This window comes from Drosophila erecta, unplaced genomic scaffold, assembly GCF_003286155.1.
Source record: "Drosophila erecta strain 14021-0224.00,06,07 unplaced genomic scaffold, DereRS2 tig00000055-arrow-pilon, whole genome shotgun sequence".
In the NCBI taxonomy this organism is placed as follows: Eukaryota; Metazoa; Arthropoda; class Insecta; order Diptera; family Drosophilidae; genus Drosophila; species Drosophila erecta.
In genome coordinates, this window is record NW_020825200.1 from 15,220,484 (window position 1) to 15,246,316 (window position 25,833).

At 45.1% G+C, this 25,833-nt stretch overlaps 4 protein-coding genes across 5 annotated transcripts; 3 read left to right on the forward strand and 1 right to left on the reverse strand.

The window, feature by feature from the left end:
- The first annotated feature begins 12 nt into the window (after positions 1-12).
- On the forward strand, positions 13-6,086 carry LOC6541304 (long-chain fatty acid transport protein 4). Its single transcript, XM_015158990.2, has 6 exons — positions 13-227; positions 376-453; positions 537-790; positions 3,778-4,407; positions 4,485-4,686; positions 4,746-6,086. The coding sequence occupies exons 3-6, from the start codon at positions 684-686 to the stop codon at positions 5,685-5,687; spliced, it is 1,881 nt and encodes a 626-aa protein (XP_015014476.1). The 5' UTR covers positions 13-227; positions 376-453; positions 537-683; the 3' UTR covers positions 5,688-6,086.
- A 684-nt stretch (positions 6,087-6,770) lies between these two features.
- On the forward strand, positions 6,771-9,261 carry LOC6541307. Its single transcript, XM_001969926.3, has 4 exons — positions 6,771-7,542; positions 7,605-7,748; positions 7,979-8,993; positions 9,046-9,261. The coding sequence occupies exons 1-4, from the start codon at positions 7,010-7,012 to the stop codon at positions 9,175-9,177; spliced, it is 1,824 nt and encodes a 607-aa protein (XP_001969962.1). The 5' UTR covers positions 6,771-7,009; the 3' UTR covers positions 9,178-9,261.
- Positions 9,262-9,338: 77 nt separating this feature from the next.
- LOC6541570 (peptidyl-tRNA hydrolase ICT1, mitochondrial) lies at positions 9,339-10,171 on the reverse strand. Its single transcript, XM_001969927.3, has 2 exons — positions 9,898-10,171; positions 9,339-9,842 (listed from the first exon to the last, which is right to left on the reverse strand). Exons 1-2 carry the CDS (start codon positions 10,057-10,059, stop codon positions 9,393-9,395), a joined length of 612 nt encoding a protein of 203 aa, XP_001969963.1. The 5' UTR covers positions 10,060-10,171; the 3' UTR covers positions 9,339-9,392.
- Positions 10,172-10,568: 397 nt separating this feature from the next.
- LOC6541855 (myosin-IA) lies at positions 10,569-25,793 on the forward strand. 2 transcript variants are annotated; one of them, XM_015158991.2, is made up of 10 exons: positions 10,569-10,851; positions 11,282-11,468; positions 19,376-19,678; positions 20,750-20,969; positions 22,474-22,699; positions 22,764-23,147; positions 23,208-23,287; positions 23,428-24,834; positions 24,907-25,064; positions 25,121-25,793. In XM_015158991.2, the coding sequence occupies exons 2-10, from the start codon at positions 11,380-11,382 to the stop codon at positions 25,287-25,289; spliced, it is 3,036 nt and encodes a 1,011-aa protein (XP_015014477.1). In that variant the 5' UTR covers positions 10,569-10,851; positions 11,282-11,379; the 3' UTR covers positions 25,290-25,793. The 2 variants fall into 2 exon arrangements, with proteins under 2 accessions (XP_015014477.1, XP_001969964.1); XM_001969928.3 differs by having other exon boundaries at positions 10,569-10,696.
- The last annotated feature ends 40 nt before the right edge of the window (positions 25,794-25,833 follow it).

The following is a 25,833-nucleotide window of genomic DNA, read 5'->3' on the forward strand; positions in this document are numbered from 1 at the left end:
CTCTCGAAAGAAAATCAAACAGCGCAGGACAAGTTACAAAACCAAAACAAGCAACGGCACTCGTTTAAAGACTCCCATTTAAATACCGGAAAATGCTATTTCGCAAGGCGCGCCGTCACTTTCTGCCGTTCTACATGTTCAATGGCTTCTTGTGACAGCGAAACGAACGATATCAGCGTTTGCGTTACAACAGCTCCAATATTGGTCAACCGAGGTCTGAGCTTACAGTAAGTAATGGGTGCAACATATGGAGCAATACAGTGGTCATTCGATATACTAAGACATTGCAAAACTGCAATGCACTGACTAGATTTTTGAAATATTTTAAGAAAAATGTCATAACTGATTTGCCTCTCTGCCAAAATGTTTCTGCAGCACAACAGCTTGTTGGACAACTATGCGAACAGCAATGTGATAATAAACATTGACAACTGCGCGCTCTACAGCACCAATGTAAGAATGGAAATGAATTAACATTTTAAAACCATTACGAATACTAACGATCTTTTCCCTTCCGCTGATCTGGCAACCCCAAGAGGCCAGCTGACCGAAAGTCGATAACTGGCGCATCGCACGATCGACAGCGACGACGACGCCAGCGGTTTTTAGTCATTTTTCGGTTTTTCTGCGCAACGGTCGCTTTCGGCTTGGCAATCGCCTGCGTCATCTACACGCTTCACACAATGGGCTGGATTTTTGCTGTGCTCGTCGCACTCGTGGCTCTGCTGCTGACGAAACCCGGCTGGCGATGGTTCTACATAGCGGGTGCGACCGCTAGTCGCGATCTGACGTGAGTGCTGGTGCTGGGGTGGAGGGGGTCCTCATTGGCGAGGGCACACTGTACCCAAGACAGTGCAGTGATAGGTTTACAATACCGCCCCCGTGCGGTTTGCATTTCAATACACAATATCTCTGGGCTTTTCTTTTGTGAATCGATTGAGAACATCAGCGAACTGAAAAATCAGCCGAGTGCGAGGCTCACTTCGCACACGAAACTCAGAAGCCACAAAGAAAAAACTCGTTTTCCGTCTATTTGGGTCGCCAGCTGCAGCATTCATTTCCAGTCCGTTGTCGGTTGGGAAAACCGCAAAAGAGAAAACTTCACGGGTAAATTAGCCAGATCCATCCACCATAGTGACGAATAGTCAGCGCAAATTATTAGTTTTTGCCGCTGGATTACGAGCAGTTTATTGACTTCTTCAGGATCAAGGTCGCCCAGCCCAAAAATAAAAAAAAAGTCGAGAAACCAAAACAAAACTCGCTTTTATTTACCATTGACTTCGTACGATCGTCGCCCAGCGAAACCCTCCGCGCATACTAATCATCCGAATCCGATCGAGTGCGTCAGGCGGAAGACCACTGGCACACTAACCGACCTGTTCTTGAAAACGTACGCCAGAAAGTCAAAAGCCTGGGTAATTATGATGGCGGAAGTGTCGCCTCAGTTCGAAATTTTCTGTTTTCCAGGGTTGCCAGGCTGGCTACATTTCGAAATTTGCGCCTAAAGATAGTTTAGTATTCCGAATAGTTAACCAGCTGAAGCGCATTACAATTTAAATGACTAACACTTTTATGCGAGGAATTTCTTGCATTTTTTGGTTTTTATAAGATTTACCTACAGGTAATTTGCTTACCTCTTAGGAATTTCATGAAATTACAAAAGCATTGAACACAGATTTAAAATTAGTAGTAGTATGATTCACATTTTTTGGTTGCAGTGGAAGTTTTGCGATTCCAGGGTAGCCACGGCCATGTTCAAACTATTCCATTTGTAGACCGAGCAATAAGCGAACGAAAAGGTTGTCCAAACTATGTATATACATATGTATCAATATATCTAGTGTATGGCTTTGCCTTACGATAATTAAAAAAGCGGAAGTGTCGCCTATTGGCATGTGTATGTATTACGAAGAGCTGACGGCTATAGATATTGCTTTTTAGCAAAGGTATACTAGTTATATCCGTTTTTACAACCAGAAAACCTCTAACCCTTTACTTTAGCGAAGGACTCCTAGATTCCATTTAATCTAAAAAACTCGTAAACTCTCTCTTTAAAAACTCTTTTCAACTCTTTTCACAATAAGCTACATAATTCACACATTGCAACGCATTTTATAGGCATATTTTCATCATAAATAAGGCCCGAAAACTATAGTTGTAGCCATTAAAATGTCAAGTATTCTCAGCAGAAAAAGGCAACATTTAGTTTGCTCGGCAGCTTTCGGCTAATGAGTCAAACTCAGCAGATCAAGTTCCATGCCAAGGCCAACACGGGTTTCCAATTTACCCACCTCGTCTATAAGCCCATTCGTATATTTCGCGCTCACAAAAGATTCTTAAGATCAACTTCAAGTCTGGCCGGTCAGCCTTGGCCACGTATCGAAGTTTTGCTCGGCCAACAAGTAGACTTATCTCAGCAAACTGTGCAGCAACTCCAAAAATACCCAAGCAAAGCACTCGATGGGGGTCATAAGGCCTGATTAAACCCCTATAAACATGCGGCTAATGTGCGTTAAGCGCTAAGCTAAGTTAACTAGCGGTAGCCGGCAATCTTATCGACACTTCACTGCCCCGTTGGCGGTGCAAAGTACGCACGGGTGCAAAGCGAATTCAAATTGAGATCGTCGTTGTGGTTGGGTCCCAAGTCGAGTGCAAGTTTTTTTCCCTTTCCTAGTACAGGGCCCATCGAACTATTGTATTTGCCACGGGGGACGGCGATTTGGATTAGTCTTACCTCGTGCTTTTCCCTATCGTATTAAATCTCTGTGGTCTTAAGTGCTTGGAAATGCTTTTCAGACCGTAACATCAGCTCTTCTAGAACTTGAAGTGGAAAGGGCTGTAACTAACTTTAGCTGTTATCCAAGAATTACAGAAGCAGTTCTGTATAGTTTATGCATTCAGAAAAACGTATAAATACGGTGTGTGCTAATGTATCTGTATAACAAATACACACGCTTACAACAAAATCAAATCTCTTAGCTCGCATTTGTTCAGACAAGTGCGATTATTTCAACCTGAAAGTCAATGATATACATTATCTGCCTTGGTTCAGTATTTATTTTGCCGATAGCTTCTTCAATATTGATCAACAGGGGTCAACCCGCAGTAATTCCCTCAATCCTCATAAGAGATAAGATACTACGGTGTGTTAGAGTTCTGTTTCAGTGGTAATACGATTGAAAATGAAAATACAACCGTCAGATTAAGATATCTTTCGGAAAATCCAAAAGCCCTTGAAACGGGCAAAATAAATACGATTTTTCGCAACCTTTCCGTGAACTTTCCATTACTCAGCTCAAAACTAGCAGCGTCATTAAGTTGTGGCTCGCTGGGTCGGACTAGGTTACCACGTTCGGATTGGATTGCAGCCACTTTAGGCGGGTTTATCTCTAGGTTTATCGCATCACGGCTGTTGCGCTTGTCGAGCTTCGATTTCTGTGGGCTATTTATACCGACTCCAACCACTAGTCGTAAAACACACGCGAGATGGGGAAGATAATGCCGGTACGGCTACTACCCTCGAATAGCAGCTAATCAAACACTTTTCCCCCAAACCGAGAAACATATCAATATCCGTTGGTTTTTCAAGTCGCTTGTGGATTTTCCATTACAAAGAAGCTGAATATTAAAGTATTGCTCAGCCATCATAGTCATATAACACTTTCTTCTTTGAACGTACTACAAATTTGATTTGTGTAACATTAGGGTTGCAATTGAAACAAAAATATGCTCAAATTGAATTAATTAACCAAATGTAAACTCCATTCTCTTCCACAGAGCTCTCTGGGCCTATATCAAGCTCCTGAGGTACACGAAGCGCCATGAGCGGCTCAACTACACGGTGGCGGACGTCTTCGAGGGGAATGTTAGAGCCCATCCGGATAAGGTGGCTGTGGTCAGTGAGACGCAGCGCTGGACCTTCCGGCAGGTGAACGAGCACGCCAACAAAGTGGCCAACGTGCTGCAGGCTCAGGGCTACAAAAAGGGCGATGTGGTGGCCTTGTTGCTGGAGAACCGCGCCGAGTACGTGGCCACCTGGCTGGGTCTCTCCAAGATCGGTGTGATCACTCCGCTGATCAACACAAATCTGCGCGGTCCTTCCCTGCTGCACAGCATCACGGTGGCCCACTGCACGGCTCTCATTTACGGCGAGGACTTCCTGGAAGCGGTTACCGAGGTGGCCAAGGATCTGCCAGCCGAGCTCACACTCTTCCAGTTCAACAATGAGAACAACAACAGCCAAACGGAGAAGAACATCCCCCAGGCCAAGAACCTGAATGCTCTGCTGACCACCGCCAGCTTTGAGAAGCCTAACAAGACGCAGGTGAACCACCACGACAAACTGGTCTACATCTACACCTCCGGCACCACGGGATTGCCGAAGGCAGCGGTTATCTCTCACTCCCGGTGAGTTTATTAGCTTTTCTGAACTAAGTGTAAATGTACAATGTACTGCGCAACTTCTAAACGAATTTGTATTTTAGTTATCTGTTTATCGCTGCTGGCATTCACTACACCATGGGATTCCAGGATGAGGACATCTTCTACACGCCCCTGCCATTGTACCACACCGCTGGAGGCATTATGTGCATGGGTCAGTCGGTGCTCTTTGGCTCCACGGTGTCCATTCGCAAGAAGTTCTCGGCATCCAACTATTTCGCCGACTGCGCCAAGTACAATGCAACAGTAAGTGGGATTTATGGCCTAACGTAATCACACTCTAATTCGGCTTTTGTGATTTCCAGATTGGTCAGTACATCGGGGAGATGGCTCGCTACATTCTAGCTACGAAACCCTCGGAATATGACCAGAAACACCGAGTGCGTCTAGTCTTCGGAAACGGACTGCGACCGCAGATTTGGCCACAGTTTGTGCAGCGCTTCAACATCGCCAAGGTGGGCGAGTTCTATGGCGCCACTGAGGGCAATGCGAACATCATGAACCATGACAACACGGTGGGCGCCATCGGCTTTGTGTCGCGCATCCTGCCCAAGATCTACCCAATCTCGATCATTCGAGCCGATCAGGACACCGGGGAGCCCATTAGGGATAGAAATGGCCTGTGCCAGCTGTGCGCTCCCAACGAGCCAGGCGTATTCATTGGCAAGATCGTCAAGGGAAATCCTTCTCGCGAGTTCCTTGGCTACGTTGACGAAAAAGCTTCTGCCAAAAAGATTGTCAAGGATGTCTTCAAGCACGGCGACATGGCTTTCCTCTCCGGTGATTTGCTGGTTGCCGACGAGAAGGGCTATCTGTACTTCAAGGATCGCACCGGTGACACCTTCCGCTGGAAGGGTGAGAACGTGTCCACCAGCGAGGTGGAGGCGCAGGTCAGCAATGTGGCCGGGTACAAGGATACCGTGGTTTACGGCGTGACTATTCCGCACACCGAGGGAAGGGCCGGCATGGCCGCCATCTACGATCCTGAGCGAGAGTTGGACCTCGACGTCTTCGCCGCTAGTTTGGCCAAGGTGCTGCCCGCCTACGCTCGTCCCCAGATCATTCGATTGCTCACCAAGGTGGACCTCACTGGAACCTTCAAGCTGCGCAAGGTTGACCTGCAGAAGGAGGGCTACGACCCGAACGCGATCAAGGACTCGCTGTACTACCAGACTTCAAAGGGGCGGTACGAGCTGCTCACGCCCCAGGTTTACGACCAGGTCCAGCGCAACGAAATCCGCTTCTAAGAGCTGCAATGGATTTGTGTCTGAGCCTTGCCTTTTGCCCGATATGCTGTTAATTAGTTTGTAAGACTAAGTCTAGGAGAGGAAAAACGGGGGAAATCGGCACCAGAGATCTTTCAGCCTAGGAGAGATTGATCCGAAGCGCATTTCCATGTCAACATTACTCTTTTGTATATCGTAAGCATATATAACGTAAACGTAGTTGCATCTGCATTTGTGTAGATGATAGCCCCCTATACGCATTTTAATTGTTTTTAGCGTGCTAAAGAACCTTGTTAAGTGCAATTTCAGCTATTGTTTAGTCAGTTTTAGTGGCATTTACACTTCCATTCTCGCTGCGTTTGCCTGTACATATGAGAAGCGCTGATGTTTTTGTATCAAATAAAGTTTATTCCTTCACCACGGACCGTATTTAAATTCTCAGCTTATCGTGCCGCAGAATGACACCATTCCACCTGCATACAAATGATTATGTGCGATTCGCGCGACTCTCCGATCTGTAGAAATGCACAGAAATATACTCGTGAGTATTCAATTAACCAAACTTGAACCTCGTCGACGTTCAAGTGCAACCGATGGCATAAATTAACGAGAATGCTTAATAGTATTATACAATCCATGATTCAGCTAACGACAATAACGCTTTATAGAAGATGCGCCCTTAATTTAATTATGGGTGTCTACTCTGCTTTCTGTGATCTTTGACAATACAACTACTTACTGCTTACTCGTTAATTATCACACGATTAGAGATAGCCACTTAATTGACAGCAATTAATAGGTAATTTTATTCCAGCAGTAATCTGTTTCAACAGTGCTATTATTTGTAGCACCATTCAACCGGAAAATGATTTGGACCTTTTTAATATTTTAAAAGTATAATGTTGCACAGTCTTTCATAAAGCAAAACCAAATAAAGTGGAGTGCTTATAAGACAAATTGTTTAAAGAATTTCTTTATGGGTGTAGTACAATCACTACTCCACTTCATACTAAGCTTCGCAATGGAAAATTCAAAGTAGTTTGGAGGGCGGGCAGGCGCAAAAGCTCTATCCCACACAGATCCTAAATATGGCCAAGTGGGTGACTCTTCCGGGTGACTGGCAGATCGGCGGGAAGCAGCAGCTAGCCGGGAACCGTTATCAGTGGCGGCAATAACAAGCGAGGCTTCAATTCACTTCCAGTGCAAAGAAGATTATTGCAGTTGCATTGCCGGGTCCGATCCGCCCAGTTGTCCACGTGTGAGTGCGGATGATTGTGCACTAGATTTCATACAAAGTGTGAGGTGTTTACCTCAAGTCCAGAAAGTCAAGTCCGAACGCAGCGATGACGGGAACAGCGGCAGTGCTGCTTAACATTACGATTCCCACCAAGGCGGAGGAGGAGCGCCTGAAGAAGGTGTACGTCCAGGTGGTCAATGGGGAGGTGGCCACGTCCATGGGTACCGCCAGCAGAGTCTCGACCATTGAAAGCTTGTCGACCATTCGGATCGGGGAATCCCCGGAACTGCAGAGCCACAAAGTCCAGAAAACCCCGCCAAAGATCCAAATTCAGACGTCCCACGATCAGCTGCTCGACATCCCACTGGACACGGACCAGGAGCAGGTGGTGCGCCAGATCCTGCGTAAATTTCACATTCCCAATGCCGTTTGGCTGCCCAGCCTGGAGGGGAATGCCCACCACATCAGTTTCTCCATGGACTTTGACGAGCGCTACGAGAATCTGTACGAGGCTCTGCAGGAGTTTGGCATCGGCGATCGGGAGGGCTCTGCGGTATCCGTGGTCAGCTGCCTGGCCCACCGATCCTACGTTCAGCGCGAGGATATGGAGGAGCAGGAGGACCAGCCCTCTAGCACAGAGTAAGACCGATGAAATTGGGAAATTTCCAGCTACTAAATTTTACAGGATCCACCTTCTACAGATACCTCAATGCCCAGAAGCAGGGAATCTGGGATCGGTTCATGAACTCGGTGCGCTCCCGATTGAATGTGGCCCAGATCGTGAGGGATGTGCGCCAGGATGCGGCTATCACCTTCGACTTTTGCATACTCCTCGTATCGGCGGCGTAAGAAATGACTTAAAATATAATTATTATAGAATTGGAATTTCGAGAAGTGCATTAGATATCCGTTTCTTCTTAAAGTTGTAAAAACCCTAATTAGACTAATCTACCCTAATCAGCTGACTAAATGGACCTCAGCTGGTAATACAATTTCGTGACCAGAAATGTTTCAGCATTTTTCGAAATCCAATATTCTATATCTGCCAGTTGTGATACCACGTATTCCCTTACAGAGTTCTGGCGAGCTTTGGCCTGGTGGAGAATAGCACGATTTTCCTTGCCTCCAGCATGCTCATTTCCCCGCTCATGGGTCCCATAATCGCGGCCATATTCGGAACTGTGATCCAGGACCGATCGCTCCGCAGGCTGGGCATGCTGAACGAGCTGATTGGCATTCTGAGCGCCACTCTGGTGGGCTTCCTCTTCGGCCTGGTTGTCTGCACCACGGATCGCAAGTACGGGATCGGCGAGGGGCTGACGGAGGAGATGCTATCTCGCTGCGATCTGCACTCCCTCATCGTTGGGGTATTCACGGCCATCCCGTCGGGAGCGGCGGCTGCCATAGGAATCCTGGGCGGCAACATTGGCTCCTTGGTTGGCGTGGCCATATCGGCCTCGCTGCTGCCACCTGCGGTTAACTCGGGTCTGCTGTGGGCAGTTGCCTGCATCTACAAGTTCTTCGAGAACGACGATTCCCTCTACGTGGATGTGATTAAGTCGCGCCGCTACTCGGACAACCAGGCCAAGGAACTGGCCGTGCTCGGCGGCATCAGCATGTGCTTAACTCTGTCCAACGTCCTGTGCGTCTATCTCATGGGCATCCTGGTGCTGAAAGTCAAGGAGATCGCCCCGGTGATTGGCCGCAAAAACCGGCAGTTCTGGAAGCACGACATAAAGCTGGCGCGTCATGGAAAAGTGGAGACGGAGTCGGAGATTCTCAACGAGCTAATAGCCAACCTGGCCACCGAAGACAAACACGCGCTGGGCTCCCTCAACCGTCAGTTCCTGCGCCACCTGGACGAGTCGCACTACCAGCACACTTGGTCGCCGCTCAGCAACCGACACAGTTTCTCAATGCCACAACCGCCTGGAGCCGGCATCTCCACCATCCACCGCCTGGAACAATTGTACGCGTCGAGAATTGGTACTAGTCAAGCACCAGCAGAACGCCGCCAACGGCACAGTGTAGTGAGCAGGCCCTCGCAAAGGAGCCACGAGGTCTCCGTCCAGTTGAGTCCTCCCCAACCAGTAAGTAGCTCACAGTACTGTCCATACCGAGCGCTTATTTCGTGTATTCCAGCGTCCACGTTTTGCGAGCATGCCATCACAAGTGAAGGAAGCAAGGGACGAGCCAGCGAGGGAAGCAGCCAACCAAGTGACCAGCTCCAAGAGGTTTACAGTCACACCAGCTCGAGTTGATGAGCAGCCCTAGAATGTTTTCAAGTCCATTTGGGTTTTCACTCTCACAGATTGTGTATAATATTAAATAATGTTAGTGTCAATTTTGTAAACTTAATTAGTTGTTATACTCCAGCAGGGGGTATGCCCATACAACATCTGTGACAGTGCTAACCTGAAATGGCGTCCATAGCATAGTTAAGCGTATATGTGTAATGTGCATCTTTGTGTAACAATTGCCAATAAAAACTACAAGTCTATTCCGCTGGGTCCCTGTCGATCCGCCTTGACCTGGGCTCGACCACGTTTCAGTTGGAGGCGTTCGCGGGCCGCTCGCTCTTGGCGCCTGCGAAGCTTCTCCAGCGTCTCCTCGCTGGGCGGCGCAGTTTCCACAGCCTCCTGCGAGCGAATGACGGTGCGCAGCTTCTCCAGCGCATCGGCCAGGTTCATTTGCTGGGAGCGCGTGAGGTCACTCTTGATGTAGAAGTAGCCGTCTTTGGTGATCCGGTTTGCCAGCACCGTGAGCAGCTTCTGGCGCGTCTGCTCGGGTATCCAGTCCGCCTGTGCCACCTTGAAGCGCACATCCACCTTGGTATTCACTGTGTTCACGTGCTGACCGCCGGGTCCTGAGCTCCTACTGTAGGTGATCTCCAGTTTGTCCATGGGAATGAAGCCACTGAACTTGTCGCTGCCACTGGGCTGGGGGATGTATGTATCAATGGCTGAGATCCATGGGGGCACTGCATCCACTTACCGGCGGGGGCGGCGTGTAGATCTGCAATCGCGCGCTGGGATAGAGCTTGTCGAGGGATAAATCGCTCTTGTAGGAGAGCTGACGACCCAGGAGGTTGCTGGCGCCGCCCGAGGAGCTGCTCTGGCGCAGGACTCTAATGAAGGCACTCGTGATTTTATTCATTTTATGCCGATATTCAACGACTTTAGTTAAATTAAATGTTACGAGAACGACGGTTGTGTTCACCACAGAACAGCTGTTCGTGGTGAGTTCAGTGCAGTGTGGCCAAACACATTTCTCTAGTTATGTTAACATGTTAACATATGTTACCATATGTTACATATGTTATGTTAACATGTTATGTTAACATGTTAACATATGTTACCATATGTTACATACATACATAGAGCCATATGTTACATATGTTATGTTAACATGTTAACATATGTTACCATATGTTACATATGCTAACATATTTCCAAACTTATGTTTTTTTTATATAAATTAAAAATTAATTATATTAATATAATTATAAAATGAACGGTGTGTGGATGTGCGCGGAACGTAAATAAGAAATAATAAATAATAATATTTTTCATATATTTTGCACAGACCCATCGTGACCCATCTCTAGGGAACTATCGATGACGAATTTCAGACCACCACTAGGCCTCGATAACTTCTTCATAGTCACATCTCTAAGATCCAATCGCCATTTGAAATCGCAATTCGACCACAGTCCCTCTTTGAACTCGGTCGAAGGCGGTTGTGCGACGGCCGATTGTTATTATTAATCCGCCGAAAACGAAACCGAATCCAGGTGGGCAATCGCACTGACCATCAGCTGCACATTCCGGACAAGTTTGCACCGATCTTAGATATATATACCTCTATCGAAAACTGGAGATCCCGATACTAAATGCCTATGTATATCGTGCTACGTCGTGAAACTTGCGGTATTCAATAAACAGTGAGGTAGATAGTGGTTGCTGATCGAGTTCTCGTCATATTCATATGTTCTGCTTCCGATCTTGTTTTGTTCTTGTTCTTATGGCTGCTCGATTCCAATTGGAAGCGTTCGATCGGTGCAGAAATCCAGAATTATTCTTTATTGATCGCTGAATTCGTGTTCGCCGAGAATTATTCGTCGCAATCAGCAGAAGCGGCCCGAATAGGCTCATAAAACATAAAAAGCGCTTGGCAGCAGCCACACGGAATATATACACGTATATATGTATATATTTATATTTGTACACATAGTTAAAATTCGAAACGAGACGCGAAAGGCGAGGCAAACAAAACAAGCAAATAAAAAAGAAACAAAACAAAAACCAAGTGAACGGCGTGTTTTTCGGGCTACTCCTTTCGTTCTTACCTGAGTAAAACTCACCTCTCACCTTTGCAGCCGGCAATTAGCATCCCCCTCGATCCCCGGAATATCGCTCCCTCCGCTCGCGAGCCTGAATCTAAGAAACCGAGAGAAAAACAGGATCAGAGGACACCATGGCCATGCAACGGGAAGCTGGAGTGCAGGACTTCGTCCTCCTCGACCAAGTGAGCATGGAGAAGTTCATGGATAACCTGAGAAAGCGGTGAGTAAAGTGTCTAAATTAATTCAGAAATACTTGCTAAACTCTTTCCAAAAAAGAAACTACCACTTGGCTAATAGAATTTCCTTTTCATATTGTTATGAATCGTAAAAAGCGCCCTTCCTCAAAAGTAAATTGCTTGCTAAAATGTGCTTACTAGCAATGTCACAATAGGGAATTCCTCAGGTGGCCTTGTCCTCCGCCAACTTGTCCATCTACTCCACTCCACAACCCACCACCCGCCGCCCCCCGAACTCCAGCCTGCTGGAAAACCACTTTTCCACCAGTCGATGGTCTAGTTCAAGGCTTCTGTTTTGATCGATTGGCGAGCGGAAAAACTGGTTCGCCTGTGGTTCTCGGCTTTTCCGCCTCGATTAAACTGGATTTGTTTATCGGCGATTCCATTACTATAAAGCCGACCTTATCTCTCCATTTAACCCTTTCCATCCGAGTTCTCGGTTCCACTCCAGAGGGCACTCAATAGCCCATTTGCATGCTCACTTGGAGTGTTAAACTCTCCTTTTTGTGCCATGACTTTCGGTTTTAACTGCATTCATTAGCGGCATTTCAATTCAATTTGGCAGTGGAATGAGAAGTGGTAATAGATTTTATGGTGTGGGGGTAGAATTCCCGAGAAATGGGATCTATTTAGAGTATAATTAAACTCTGTTTTGTTGGTAACAAGCACTGGAAATATAGTTTTCTATTTGTATAGCAATATAATATGTTTTAACTACGAACTACATGTAAAGATATTAGAAAATGATTTGGTATTCATATGATTTCCTTTCAAAGAATCATTTTTGTTGTTTAATGTAGTAGCTTCCAAGTGGCAGATGTATCTGTAATTTACACAGCTACCATTGTCTAAGTTATATATTTACGAAAGTGAAATTCTTGTCACATTCCCACTCCAAGCCAACTTCCAACCGCCCATTCGCCCATTCGCGTGTCAATATTTGTGTGGCCGGCACTGTGGTTCCAGGTGGTTACCTACATGACCATTATGTAAAGTTCCTTAACCCCCGACAACCACGCAGCACAACCCACATGGACCGCATACGAGTGTATCATTTCGTTTAATTTCATTTCGGTCCGAGTGTCAACAACTTGCTGCAACCACTTCCTTTGGAACTGGAGCATAGATGGATCCCCCATCCAATGCCCCGGGTCGCTGGTTTGCACGGCTGGCTAACTTTCATGTAGAAACGATCATTATCGGGAAAAGTTCTCGCCACCGCATACAATAATAAATGAATAAATTCAACAGATTAGCAGAGCTTTGTAGCACTGTGGCACATTTATGGTAATGATTGTTCTGACTTCTCCTTTACCAAATATTTTGCAATGCCTATAAATAAATGGTGTTACGGTGCCGGCACTGATTCATCTAATCTGTGTATATAGACTCAGTTGCCAAAGACACTCGGGCGATTCATCACAATTACGATTGGAATGATAAGACAAAACAAAAATTGAAAAAGACTCTATAATTGAAATTGCCATCGCAATAGAAAACTAATTGGAGGGAACCCAGTTGTCTTAGAGCTGGTAAAATCCCCATGGTTGATTAGTGGGTTGCATAAGACTGTAATTAAGGCACACTAACTGCCAAAGATGCGTTAACCCACTTCGGTGGCTCACAAATCGCTTATCAAGGCATCGCAATCAAATTAAGCTGTGTAAATTGGACTAATTACATAATCACAGTAAACACGATTTTCATGTCTTACTACACGGCATAATCGTAGCGTAACTCAAATCAATTTGCTGTTTGTTAATAAATATTTAACAGGAAAGCCGGAAAACTCAAACGCAACCGAGTTGGGAAAAGCTCCTGAACAAATTGAGGGTCAAAAACGCGCCAAAAACCGGAGAAAACACCAGACACGTAATTGGAAAATGCGCGAAAAAACGTGAAAGAAATAAAAGAAATGCAGCGAAACAAACTCACTTTCATTCGGCTTCAATCAAATGGGGAAATGAATGCATTTCGCTGCACATATGTAGTTTACTTGTTCGTCACATGACATCAGATGTACACATTATTTGGCAGCTTGAAAATCGTATATTTTATTAGAAAAATGAAATATATTTGCATGCTCCGTGACTCACACTGTGTATCTTGCAGATACTCAAGTCAACAATAAGAAAACCGAAATAAAAATGCCATGGCGTAGCCAAAATACGAACCGGTTGATGGCGTCAGTTTGGCCGAGAGACTCACCCACAAAATAGAGGAAGCAAAAAATGTACAGATGTACATACATATGTACATATGTGTGTGTTTGGAAGAAAACTTGTTTCTCCTGCCCCAAACGATCCCACATATTCCCCAATCCCCCAAAGAAGCAGACGCAATCCAAGTTCGCAGTATTTGGAGCAAGTTGATCTTTTACGACTGTCATTAAGTCGAGTGTCCTCATGGGAGGGCCAAGTGGCCCATAAAATCGCTGATCGATTGCCCTCTGACCCTTTTAGCACCCAGTGCATCACACGCAACTCATTGCAACTCAAGTGCCCCATTTCGAGTCTATTTAGCTGATAAGTTTCGTTTTCATCTTCGACAGTTGTTTACGCATTTATTTGGCTTATATTTCGAGGGGATCTAGCATCCAAAGCACTCGTATTTTCCATGAACTGCTTTCTCTGTGGAAAACATTCACTGGGTCGATGAATATGGAGCATTATTTTTGGGTTTTACCAAGTGATTTGTTTGACATCGAGGAAATTCCATATTCTATAAATGTGACGAGGTGAAGAAGCCGATTAAACGTAGCTATATATTTTATAGCAATGCTGCGTGTACATTTTTACAACGCACGTCGAATAATACATATAAATTATTATAAGGTGTTTGAGCCGTAAATTACAAGAACCCTGATAGACTGTACCACACTCCATGCCTATCAGTGCTCAAAGCTTATCGTGGCCCACCCACTTAGGCAAATTTCCTAAGAGCTCGAAGTGGGTCTACCCATCAAGCACTTCATAAAATCGAGTGAGCAAAATATGAGCTGTTTTAGCCAACAAACTGATGATTCACACACATGACGATATCCACTTTCAATGCTAACGACAAACTGCATTTCATTTTCATTTAAATGCTGCTCACTTGTGCTCCTAGCGATTTTGTTTTATTGAGTTTTTGGCTTGGTCAAGGCTCTGATTTTAGTATTCCACAGGCGACAATAAAGTGCACTCAGGGAAATACTTTCCGCTTGAGTGCAAAGCTCTGTGTGTTTTTATGGGCAAATAAAAATCGCTAAACGATGCAAATAAAACAGCCAGGGATGGTTTCTAAGAAGGCTTCCAAGTTGTTGATCAATGACTTTGGAGTTTTGAAAGGCAGCACTTGATAGGTCTTATCGTCTAGCCCAAATGAATAGCGCATATATATTAGGAGTGAAAAAAAGCGCCAATTTTTCAGCTTTCAGCCACTAAAGGTGGTAACATACCACCTAAGCACATATTTATGTACCGGGTTCTTGGGCAGTGCAGAGTGGCGATAAGATTGCAAACTTCCAGCAAACTTGTCGCCATATAGGCACCTATACCATATAGTTCGATGGCCATGGGCAAAACTTGCTGGCAGGGTGATAAGCGAGCTCTTGGTTACGCAATTGTAGCGGGGAGACCTTCCATTGTATTAGGTTTCCATTTATAAGGGTGCTTACATATACCGAATATTTATTTGTACATTCCCAGCTGATAGCCGTGCGATATTCCCCCTGCCTTCGTCATGTGGAAAAATATTAAAGAAGCCGTGAGAGGTAAACAATTCATAGATTTTCCGTAGGGAAAGAAAGCTATTAAAGAGTCGAGGAGCGCTTCTGGGATTTCCGATTGCAGTCGCAGTTTGTCTGTTTATTTGTGCAGGAGCGTTGTAGTTCTGCCAGTTCAAAGGGAGCCTTTCATCTGGTAAACACCCAGCCATCCTCCAGTCCAGCGATAAAGGCATTCCAGCGATAAGGGGCTATCAAGCCCGTCAATTTGCCTAGATAAGCACTTTTGATACCGGAACGGAAATCAAATCATAACCAGCATAGCCACAGCGATTTGATGGCCGGTGTTTTCTGGCGGTGTTTTTCTCATTTCCATGCCATAAACTTGGTTAATATGCGAATTCTCGGAAGAAAAGCATAAAGCTTTAGGAAAAGAAAGGGAGAACGACCTGAGAATCCCGTCTAGACGACGCCTTAGTGTTCCCACTCTGTTTGTTTATCCAAAGCCAGGCAATGTTTGTCATTCGCATTGCAATAACTTATATACTTCTACTTGGAGGAGGAAAATCCAGTGGCATCTGCACTTCGTTTACACAAATCTTTAGCGGCCTGCCTTCCAGACTTTTCCGAGACTTTTCCGCTCCTGTTAATTGATTGGCCTGGGTGTAAATTGAAGTTAATTCCTTGCCGCGGTCCAGATGCAATTGTTTGCATTGCGCAAATTGAGGGGAACATAATACAGAAAAATGCCTTTCCTATAGAAAAGCGAAGAGTAACGATGAACAGAGTCTGGAGAAAATTATGCAGATGGTCAGTAGACAGCAGCGAAACGGGCCAAAGCAAAATGATTTCCATAATGGGAGGGAAACGCTTTTCTGGCCCGATCTGCTTGGTTCCCATGAATTGGCAGACGTTCAAGAAATTCGCAAGGGACTTGACCTGTGATTCTTCAGGGAATCTTTTCCATTAATCTTAATGTTTTCTTTCAGTTTGCAGTCTGTGATGCTGGGAACAGAATCATCTAAACGTAACATAAATGTATCTATTCTAGAGCGATTTATTAGCATAGCTACTATCAGCTGCAATTCTATTCTTTAAGTATGCTATATGCTAGAAAAGCAACCAATTCATTTATATTTAATTTTGTTTACTAGCATATGTTACCAGATATGTGCATATATCCATCATTTCCATTATAGCATCTCCTCTTTACACTAAGTTTCAGTTAATAAATAGCCCAAATTCAATTAGATAACAGCGTAAACAAACCCCTATTAAGGCAAATAAAAGCATTGACCCACTAAAAGCCAAGTTTGTTGACCAATTGTGACGTCAGCCTAGAGCAAACATTTTCCGAACGCATGTTCGTCGGTTTTGGCCATGAAAAGTGCACTATTAACTTATTGATTTTCCGTCTCTGAACTGCGGGAACTGAACTGAACTGCGATTTTCAGCAGTAAGTGATTCATCGGTAGGCGCTAGAAGGCGTTTCAAACTATTAATGGCTCCATGCAAATCGCACTTTGAATGGCCGATGTTGAGTCATGGTGCTAGCACTCCAAGCCCACAATTTGTTACTAAATAATAATGATTGCCAAGTTTCAGGAAGATGAGTCAATAAAACAATCAACTCGTTCGATGTCAAACATTCAAGCACATACAAGTAGATGCATTACTTGAAAACAAACTGCGGCTGAGTATTCAGGAATTTCACATACACTCGTACGAGCGCCGATATATTTGTTTTCAAACTTAAGTTATTTCTTTTGCTTTTATCTCGATTACGTCATTCGAGGCGGAATAAAGAAAGACACTCACAGTCGATAAAATGAATACAACCAGTCGCGTTTATGAAGCGCGCGAAAGACTGAACATGAAAATGTGCGAAGCCAGCAAGATGAATTTAAATTATGACTGTTTTTTGCTTGGGGAATCCGAGAGAGAGCCCAAAATTGTCTGTTGGCACTTGGGCAAATAAAAAACATGAGAAGTATTTGGTAATTTTTGGAGGGCAAGTACAGCAGCAGATAACTTTATATAATATATGTTTTATATGGCAACTGGGGTGCAGTAAATTCTGAAGTGATAAGCCATTTTGGGGTTTTTTGGTTTTCAGTCACTATGAGTCAGATTTTAACTAGATAAGAAGTTTATTAAATGTTATTTTTAAAAACAGCTCACAAATTTAAAAGAATAAGCGTTAAACACAATCATTTACCATAACATACTATTTATAAGCTTGCGCTAGCTAATCAGTGTTAATATTTCTCTTAAAGAAATTTGTATTGTAATTACATTTACATATTTGTTTAAATGTATGTAAATAGGTACTTTATGATTCCCTTCAATAGTTCAATAGTTTCTTTTCTTATACAAATCGGCCAATGACCCCGATTATTCAAGCTGACACCAAACCGAAATTTTCGGTTCTATCCACCCGGCAATTCCTGTCCGTTGAGTCTTGGCAATACGTGTAGTACCTGGCCTAATTTCTAAAGCCCCATTAGGCCCTCCTCCGCAAAAGGCGAGTGTGCTGCTCATGCGGGCCAAAAGCGAATTTTGACATAATGTCAATCATACGCCCCGTGGGCGATCCCCGCCCACACCCACTCCGCCCTTCCCAGTGGCGAGCACATGGTGTCAATATGGTTGTTGTGGGGGAACTCAGAAATCTGTCGCGGATTGGGTTTCTTTTCCCTCTAAGAGGCTTGCCATTTGCTGCCTGCCCTTTGCCGCTGAGTACAACTCATACTTACCATAATGTGATGGCCCCAAAAAGAAGTTGCAAAGTGCGCTAAACGGCGTCGCTTTCTTGGACAGGGACAGGGGCTGGAGTTCAGATGGCCATTTGTCACTCGTCGCACACTTTTGACCCAGAAGTCTAAATGTGTAGAAGAGGCAACAGAAGAGCCCACAAAACGAAACGGAAAGCTGAAAAGCCAGCACGCCCGTCTATAAATAAGCACTGAAAAGTTAAGTAAAAACATGTGTTCGAGGGAAAAATGGGCCCCAAACCAGCAGCCAAAACATAAATACAAACAAATGCGCGTATTAAGTGTATTGTTTTAATCGTTTTCATTCCCTCATTTCGGGCTAACGAAAACTGTTGGCTGTTTGGTTTCGGCTTAGTTTTTGAGTTGGTCTCTGGCTTTAAACAATTTCTCCGTTTCTTTGTCTGCTAATTTGGTGCTTCATTTTCATTTTCGGCCTTTTGTTTTTCTGGTTTTTGGGAGGAAAAACACTAGACCAGCCTTTTGTAATACCCACTTGTTGCACAGTCTTGGGCTGGACTTTTGGTTATGTGGCTCATCTGGGTTAATTGGCAGTCGCTGATGGCGCAACTCTTACTTTCGGAACGCTCTGGGTAATTTTCTGGGGAAACGTAACGCGTAATTTGCATCAACTTGCTTCATTACTTTCCAATTCCACTGAAATGCAGTGAAGTCTGAACAGTTCTCAAGACAATTGTCCAAAAAACTAGAAAATAGCGCGGTCATGTTCAAATTTGTAAGACCTTTTTAATCGAAGTGCTTACTTCATTAAAGAAGTGACACGAAACAAATAGATGGGTTCTTTCTTCTGTCAATTCTTAGTATCTATCTTACAGCAATAATCTTACAGTTGAATTGATATTTTCAAGTACGCGCAATCGCGACAGATAAGATAACCTATATCATGGCAAAGACTTTAACACACTTGTTATCAACCTAAGATTTAGTTCAGAATAGTATAAACCTAATATAAATAGTCTCCAAGTGAAGCTTTTGAGATGCTCATGCGCTTTTTCACATTGTCTATATGACCCACTTAGCGAAGCAAATGCATTTTATGAACACAACACACTTTTATATGCCCAATCTTTTGGCGCCCTACAAATCGAGTGTAGAATAAATGCATCCACATGTACGCACCATCGCAGTCAATCAAAAAGTGGGGAAAGAGATCACCAGATCGATTATATCGATCGTCGGCCTCATGTGGAGCAGGTATATCACATAGACCCGTATGCTGAAAAAGCAATATCCGAATTGAAAGCTGCAGGCGCCAACGACGGGTGGTGCCCACTCCCACTCACCTGCTCCGCATCCAGTCGAAATGTATTTCGTAATCTCGGGGAATGGGTTTCCAAACAACTGCAACTGCAGCAACTAATGAGCAACCGTCCATTACTCTTCCTCCCTCCAGATTCCAAAACGGGTCCATCTACACATACATCGGCGAGGTGTGCGTCTCGATGAACCCCTACAGACAGATGAACATCTACGGTCCGGAGACCATCCGCAAGTACAAGGGTCGGGAGCTGTTCGAGAATGCTCCCCACGTGTTCGCCATCGCCGACTCCGCATACAGGGTGCTCAAGCAGCGCCAGCAGGACACCTGCATCCTGATTTCCGGGGAGTCCGGAGCGGGCAAGACGGAGGCCTCCAAGATCATCATGAAGTACATTGCGGCGGTGACGAATGCCCAGGGTCAGAACGAAATCGAGAGGTAAGTGCTGGAAGTTCTCATATGTTAAAGACTTACCTAAGGTTTTAAAAAAAAGCAAATTCCCAAATTAATTGTAGTTAAGAAGTGAGCAACTTGTTGGATCGGAAAATCCTTGATTAAATCTTTAGGGAGTAAGCACCGTTCCGCTTTAATTAGCGATTGTCTTAGGGAATCAAACTAATAGCAGCAAATACCAGGTAATGCAAATATGTTTACCTAGCTCAATGGTTCCCATAGTGAATTAGTGGATCAATTTGGCCACCAAGCTGGGCCACATATTTACATAGGTTGATGGAACGCTTGCGGCCTTATCACAATACTGTGAACCAGACAATGGGAACCCCAACCCGATATATAACATGTACGTCCCAGAGAAAACCTCCATTGTTTCGCATGCAAATGCGCAATGGAATTCTCATTGAGGGAGTCTGGGTCTGGGTCTGGGCTGGGCTGGGCTGGGTGCCAGGTGCCAGTGGATAATGAAGCATTTCCCAGATGGGTCATAATCGCTCACATGGCCATCGCGTGACCCATGACCCCGGATGACATCACAGTGCCGGACTGCAGCTTAAGTTGCCAAATTAATTGCCCCACTAATTGCCCGCCACGGCAAACCACTTTGTCCAAAGGAACTTTTATCACTTGGGTGTAGTTTAAGGTGCTCCATAAAAGCGCTCAAACCTCCATGGCCAAGCCCCACAACACAATGGCCCTCTAAATTGCCAATTTTTAGTGTCTCGGATGAAATTCGAAACGACATTTACTATAGTTTCGGGGATTAGGGTGAGTGCCATTTTCAAAATTGCTTGGCCACAAGGGGGAGAGAATTTAAGAAGCATTAAGAGCGTATTTATTGTTTGATTTCGTTTTTAATTATGTCGATTTGATTTTAATGAGGTTTTCTTTATAGTCTTGCAGGCATGAAAATTAATTATTATTTAGGTGGATTACAATTCAAATCTTATGCCTGCCTTCGTTTCTCATAGCAGGGCAGCTTTTAAATATATCTAAAAGATATAGTATATTATATGCAATAATATAACATAAATACAATTCCCCCTAATCTTTCAGAGTGAAAAACGTTCTGATCCAGAGCAATGCCATCCTGGAGACCTTCGGCAACGCGAAGACGAACCGCAACGACAACTCCAGCCGCTTCGGCAAGTACATGGACATCGAGTTCGACTACAAGGCGGATCCCGTGGGTGGCATCATCACCAACTATCTGCTCGAGAAGTCGCGCGTGGTGCAGCAGCAGCCCGGCGAGCGGAACTTCCACAGTTTTTACCAGGTGAGTGGAACTAGTCGTGTGTGGCACTAAGTACACGATTATTTACCAAGTGAGTCAGCGTGACGCGTGCCAGGTGACGAAAGGTGGGTGGTGGGTGGCAGGTGGCAGGTGCCAGGTGGGGCGTCCATTACCTGGGGGTGTCAGGTTGTTGTGGCCGTGATGAAGTTGCTCTTTTCGGCTGGTTAGACAGTTACTGTCGCTCGCTTTTTGTGGGTGCAGCACTCCCCCTTCCGTGTAAACAATGGTGGGCACTTAAATTGAGTGTTGAGACAGTTTTATGGGGGGGAAGTTTTATACGTCGTATGTGGCCTAGTATGAAGACAACTTTATTATGTTCAAGTCTAATGACTAAGTTGCTCGGCAACTGATAAAGCCTCGACATGATAAATCACAGTCCCTCTGCTTTATAGAAATATTTTAGAGCATGTTATAAAGTGCCTTACTAAGTGTCTTAGTAATATTTATAATTCTAGTTTCTGCAGCACTCGTTTAATGACCCAAAAAACAGCAGATTCCTCTGCCAATTATTAAAGTCTCAAAATGTTAATTCCTTTAATTAAATTCGCTGGCCGCTGGAGACGCGTTCAATGCTTAGGTATCCAGCAATTGATGATATCACTCACGAAATGATAGCATACGCCTATTCTATGCCAAGACTCATCCAATAAACTGGAAAAATATCACGTCACGAATCAATCGCGTATTCATCATTCAAGGCGGTAACCACCTTCCATACACGAGTATAATATATAAAACGCACCCATTGATCTGGTAAATATAACTGCTGAGGTGATAATTGATCGCTATTTCCGATACATCAATTGATCAATTCGAAACACTTTTAGCACATTTATCATCTGGAAGCACTTAATCAAGTCATCTGGCCTTTGCTAGAGTTCTAAAGATGCGTTTATTTGTTGAAAAGTGCAAGTTGTTTATTTGTGAATTGAGTCAAAACAAATATTTGCCCATATAATGGAATGCTTGCTTTAGGATCGGGTCTACGAAATGCTTTAGTACCTCGTCTGCATCGGCCATAAATTCCGAAGTTGGCCAACTATATAATTTATGACTGGCCAGGGTATCTTGAAATAAGCAATTACTTCACACCTGCAATAACGCTGATAAGCATGTAGATTTAGATTGATTACCTAGTTTATGGGTTTCCCAAACCCAATGATCTTTAAAAGTCGCGAGCTTACTCAACTAATGTGATATCAATTCACCTATCTGCGATGAATTATTCGGCAAAAATAGAAATGTAGTTAACTTTTAGTTATTTATGTCAAATTATGATTAGTAACGTAAATTCGCAATATAAAAGGCAACTGCCAAATGCTCGACAGGAAACGGAAGTTCAATTACACTTAGCACGTCTGCTAATTGTCTGGTGTGCCCAATTCTTGGGACATGAATGCGGTCATGTTACAGAGACCAAGTTGGGTTGATTTCAAATAGTTGGAACCGCTTAATTAATACCCCCAACCAATTCATCCATTTATAGCTGCTTCGTGGAGCAAACGACAACGAACTGCGGCAATATGAACTGCAGAAGGAAACGGGCAAGTACCACTACTTGAACCAGGGCAGCATGGACATCCTGACGGAGAAGTCCGACTACAAGGGCACCTGCAACGCCTTCAAGACCCTGGGATTCTCCACGGATGAGGTGCAGACCATTTGGCGCACAATTGCCGCCGTCTTGCATCTGGGAAATGTGGAGTTCCAAAGTAAGTGGCTTAAAATTGAAATCCCCAATAGATGCGTAATACATTTCCTGTTCGCGCATTGCAGCCATTGAGGATGAACTGGTGATCAGCAATAAGCAGCACCTGAAGTCCACCGCCAAGCTACTCCAGGTCACCGAATCGGAGCTGTCCACTGCACTGACCAAACGGGTCATTGCCGCCGGCGGAAATGTGATGCAGAAGGATCACAACGCCACGCAGGCGGAGTATGGAAAGGATGCTCTGGCCAAGGCCATCTATGACCGGCTCTTCACCTGGATCATCTCCCGCATCAACAGGGCGATCCTATTCCGCGGCAGCAAGACGCAGGCGAGATTCAACTCGGTCATCGGAGTGCTGGACATTTACGGCTTTGAGATCTTCGACTGCAATAGCTTTGAGCAGTTCTGCATCAACTACTGCAACGAGAAACTGCAGCAGTTATTCATAGGTAAGATAAAGCAAACGGTTATTAGGGATAATATCATAATGATCCTCTTCATTCCCCAAGAACTGGTGCTTAAACAGGAGCAAGAGGAATACCAGCGTGAGGGCATAGAATGGACCAATATTGAGTACTTCAACAACAAGGTAAGTTCTAACTAAAACACATATGTGTATATGAATTTAGAATTTGCATACTTTGATTGGTAAAAGGTGCTCTTGCTGATTCCAGAAAGTAAGCGAATACATAAGGGAAAAAAAGTAATCCAAAACTTCTGCGATTCCAGATCATTTGCGACCTCGTGGAGCAGCCGCACAAGGGCATCATTGCCATCATGGACGAGGCCTGCCTCAGCGTGGGCAAGGTGACGGACGACACCCTTCTGGGGGCCATGGACAAGAACCTGAGCAAGCATCCGCACTACACCAGTCGCCAGCTGAAGCCAACCGACAAGGAGCTGAAGCATCGCGAGGATTTCCGTATAACCCACTACGCCGGCGATGTGATCTACAACATCAATGGATTCATCGAGAAGAACAAGGATACGCTGTATCAGGACTTCAAGCGCCTGCTGCACAACTCCAAGGACGCCAACCTGAGCGAGATGTGGCCCGAGGGAGCGCAGGATATTAAGAAAACCACCAAGAGGCCACTGACAGCCGGCACCTTGTTCCAGAGATCGATGGCTGATCTGGTGGTTACTCTGCTGAAGAAGGAACCCTTCTATGTGCGCTGCATCAAGCCCAATGACCTTAAGAGCTCCACCGTCTTCGATGAGGAGCGAGTGCAGCACCAGGTGCGATACCTCGGCCTACTGGAGAACTTACGCGTCCGTAGAGCCGGTTTCGTGCATCGCCAGCGCTATGATAAGTTCCTGCTGCGCTACAAGATGATCTCGCAGTACACTTGGCCCAATTTCCGCGCCGGAAGCGATCGCGATGGTGTCCGTGTGCTGATCGAGGAGAAAAAGTTCGCCCAGGACGTGAAGTACGGCCACACAAAGATATTTATACGCTCGCCACAGACCCTGTTTGCCCTGGAGCAGCAGAGGAACGAGATGATCCCACACATTGTGACGCTGCTCCAGAAGCGAGTGCGTGGATGGATTGTGAGGAGAAACTTCAAGAAGATGAAGGCGGCCATTACGATTATGCGCGCCTATAAGGCCTACAAGCGGCGCAGCTACGTCCAGGAGCTGGCCAACCGCTTCCGGAATGCCAAGCAGATGCGCGACTACGGCAAGAGCATCCAGTGGCCACAGCCGCCGCTCGCCGCACGCAAGGCGGAGGTTGAACTGCACCGCATTTTCAATTTCTGGCGAGCCTACATGATCCTGCACAAATATCCTCGCAGTGAGTGGCCGCAGTTGCGTCTGCAGATTATCGCCGCCACTGCGCTGGCCGGAAGACGACCATATTGGGGTCAAACGCGCCGCTGGGTGGGCGATTACCTGGCCAACTCGCAGGACAACAGCGGATATGATGCCTACAATGCGATCGTAAAGAACATAAGAAACAAACACGCCAACGGGGAGCCCTTCCAACAGGTGCTCTTCTCCTCTTTCGCCAAGAAGTTCAACCATCACAACAAGCAGTCTGATCGCGCCTTCATCGTTTCCGACTCGACCATCTACAAACTGGAAGGCATCAAAAAGAAATTTAAGGACATGAGTCGCAACATTAAGATTAGGGAGGTGAGTATTACTCGTTTTCATTAATACAATTCTAAATGTAACATTAATTCTTTATCTTGACATCGCTTACAGTTGACGTCCATCAGCGTCTCACCCGGTCGTGATCAACTGATCGTCTTCCACTCGCCGCAAAACAAGGACTTGGTGTTTTCCCTGCAGGGCGAGCACACTCCCCTCAAGGAAGACCGCATTGGCGAGCTGGTGGGCATCGTGTGCAAGAAATACCATGAGTAAGTGGAACCCCATTTTGTCAGCACTGCAGATATTAATATCAGTTCTGTTCCAGCCTCACCGGAACCGAATTGCGTGTGAACGTGAGCACCAATATTGTCTGCCGCCTGGAAGGCAAGCCTCGCACCATTATCGTGGAGGCGGCGTCCAATGTGGAGGTGCCCAACTTCCACAATAAAGAGGGCAACATTATCTTCGAGGTGCCGGCGGCGTATTGCGTTTAGGCGGATTCAACTCCACCCATCTGTACTGTAAATTATGGAACCTAGTTTTAAGAACGGGCTCGTCAGCCCTCTTTTCTACTTGTGACCCATTTGTCCCACCAAGGACAAGACGACTCTGTGTATACCGTGCCTTCCGCCAAACACCCGCTTTGTAGTTTTTAAAACGTCCTCTAGTTAGTCCTATCTGTTTATCTGTTTTGTGTATTTGATCGACAACACGATTGTAATTTTGTACATTTTTCTATTACGTATGCGTTAAGGCGATATTTATTTAACATCCATGTGAGAGGACCTCCTCCGCCGGTTGAGCTGGCCGACAAGATAACGAAAAGTATTAAATGTACTTTGTGCATTTCTTCAAATATGATTCACAGCACACACAACACAATTTGAAACGATCAGTAACATGTTTGTACTTAAAGCGAGAAATCACAAACATATGTGTGCCATTTGGAAATAATATTATTTGAATAATATACGAAATAAAAGCTGTAAACTTTGTACTTGAAAGGTGCTTATTGCGCATTCAATATAGAAATTGGCA

Coding starts and splice junctions, on each gene's coding strand:
- LOC6541304 (XM_015158990.2), top strand. CDS start 684: ATGGGCTGGATTTTTGCTGTGCTCGTCGCACTCGTGGCTCTGCTGCTG. Junction 4,408..4,484: donor GCGGTTATCTCTCACTCCCG/GTGAGTTTATTA, acceptor TTTGTATTTTAG/TTATCTGTTTATCGCTGCTG. Junction 4,687..4,745: donor GCGCCAAGTACAATGCAACA/GTAAGTGGGATT, acceptor TGTGATTTCCAG/ATTGGTCAGTACATCGGGGA.
- LOC6541307 (XM_001969926.3), top strand. CDS start 7,010: ATGACGGGAACAGCGGCAGTGCTGCTTAACATTACGATTCCCACCAAG. Junction 7,543..7,604: donor GACCAGCCCTCTAGCACAGA/GTAAGACCGATG, acceptor CACCTTCTACAG/ATACCTCAATGCCCAGAAGC. Junction 8,994..9,045: donor AGTTGAGTCCTCCCCAACCA/GTAAGTAGCTCA, acceptor CGTGTATTCCAG/CGTCCACGTTTTGCGAGCAT.
- LOC6541570 (XM_001969927.3), bottom strand. CDS start 10,059: ATGAATAAAATCACGAGTGCCTTCATTAGAGTCCTGCGCCAGAGCAGC. Junction 9,843..9,897: donor TCTACACGCCGCCCCCGCCG/GTAAGTGGATGC, acceptor TACATCCCCCAG/CCCAGTGGCAGCGACAAGTT.
- LOC6541855 (XM_015158991.2), top strand. CDS start 11,380: ATGGCCATGCAACGGGAAGCTGGAGTGCAGGACTTCGTCCTCCTCGAC. Junction 23,288..23,427: donor TTGAGTACTTCAACAACAAG/GTAAGTTCTAAC, acceptor CTGCGATTCCAG/ATCATTTGCGACCTCGTGGA. Junction 25,065..25,120: donor GTGTGCAAGAAATACCATGA/GTAAGTGGAACC, acceptor GTTCTGTTCCAG/CCTCACCGGAACCGAATTGC.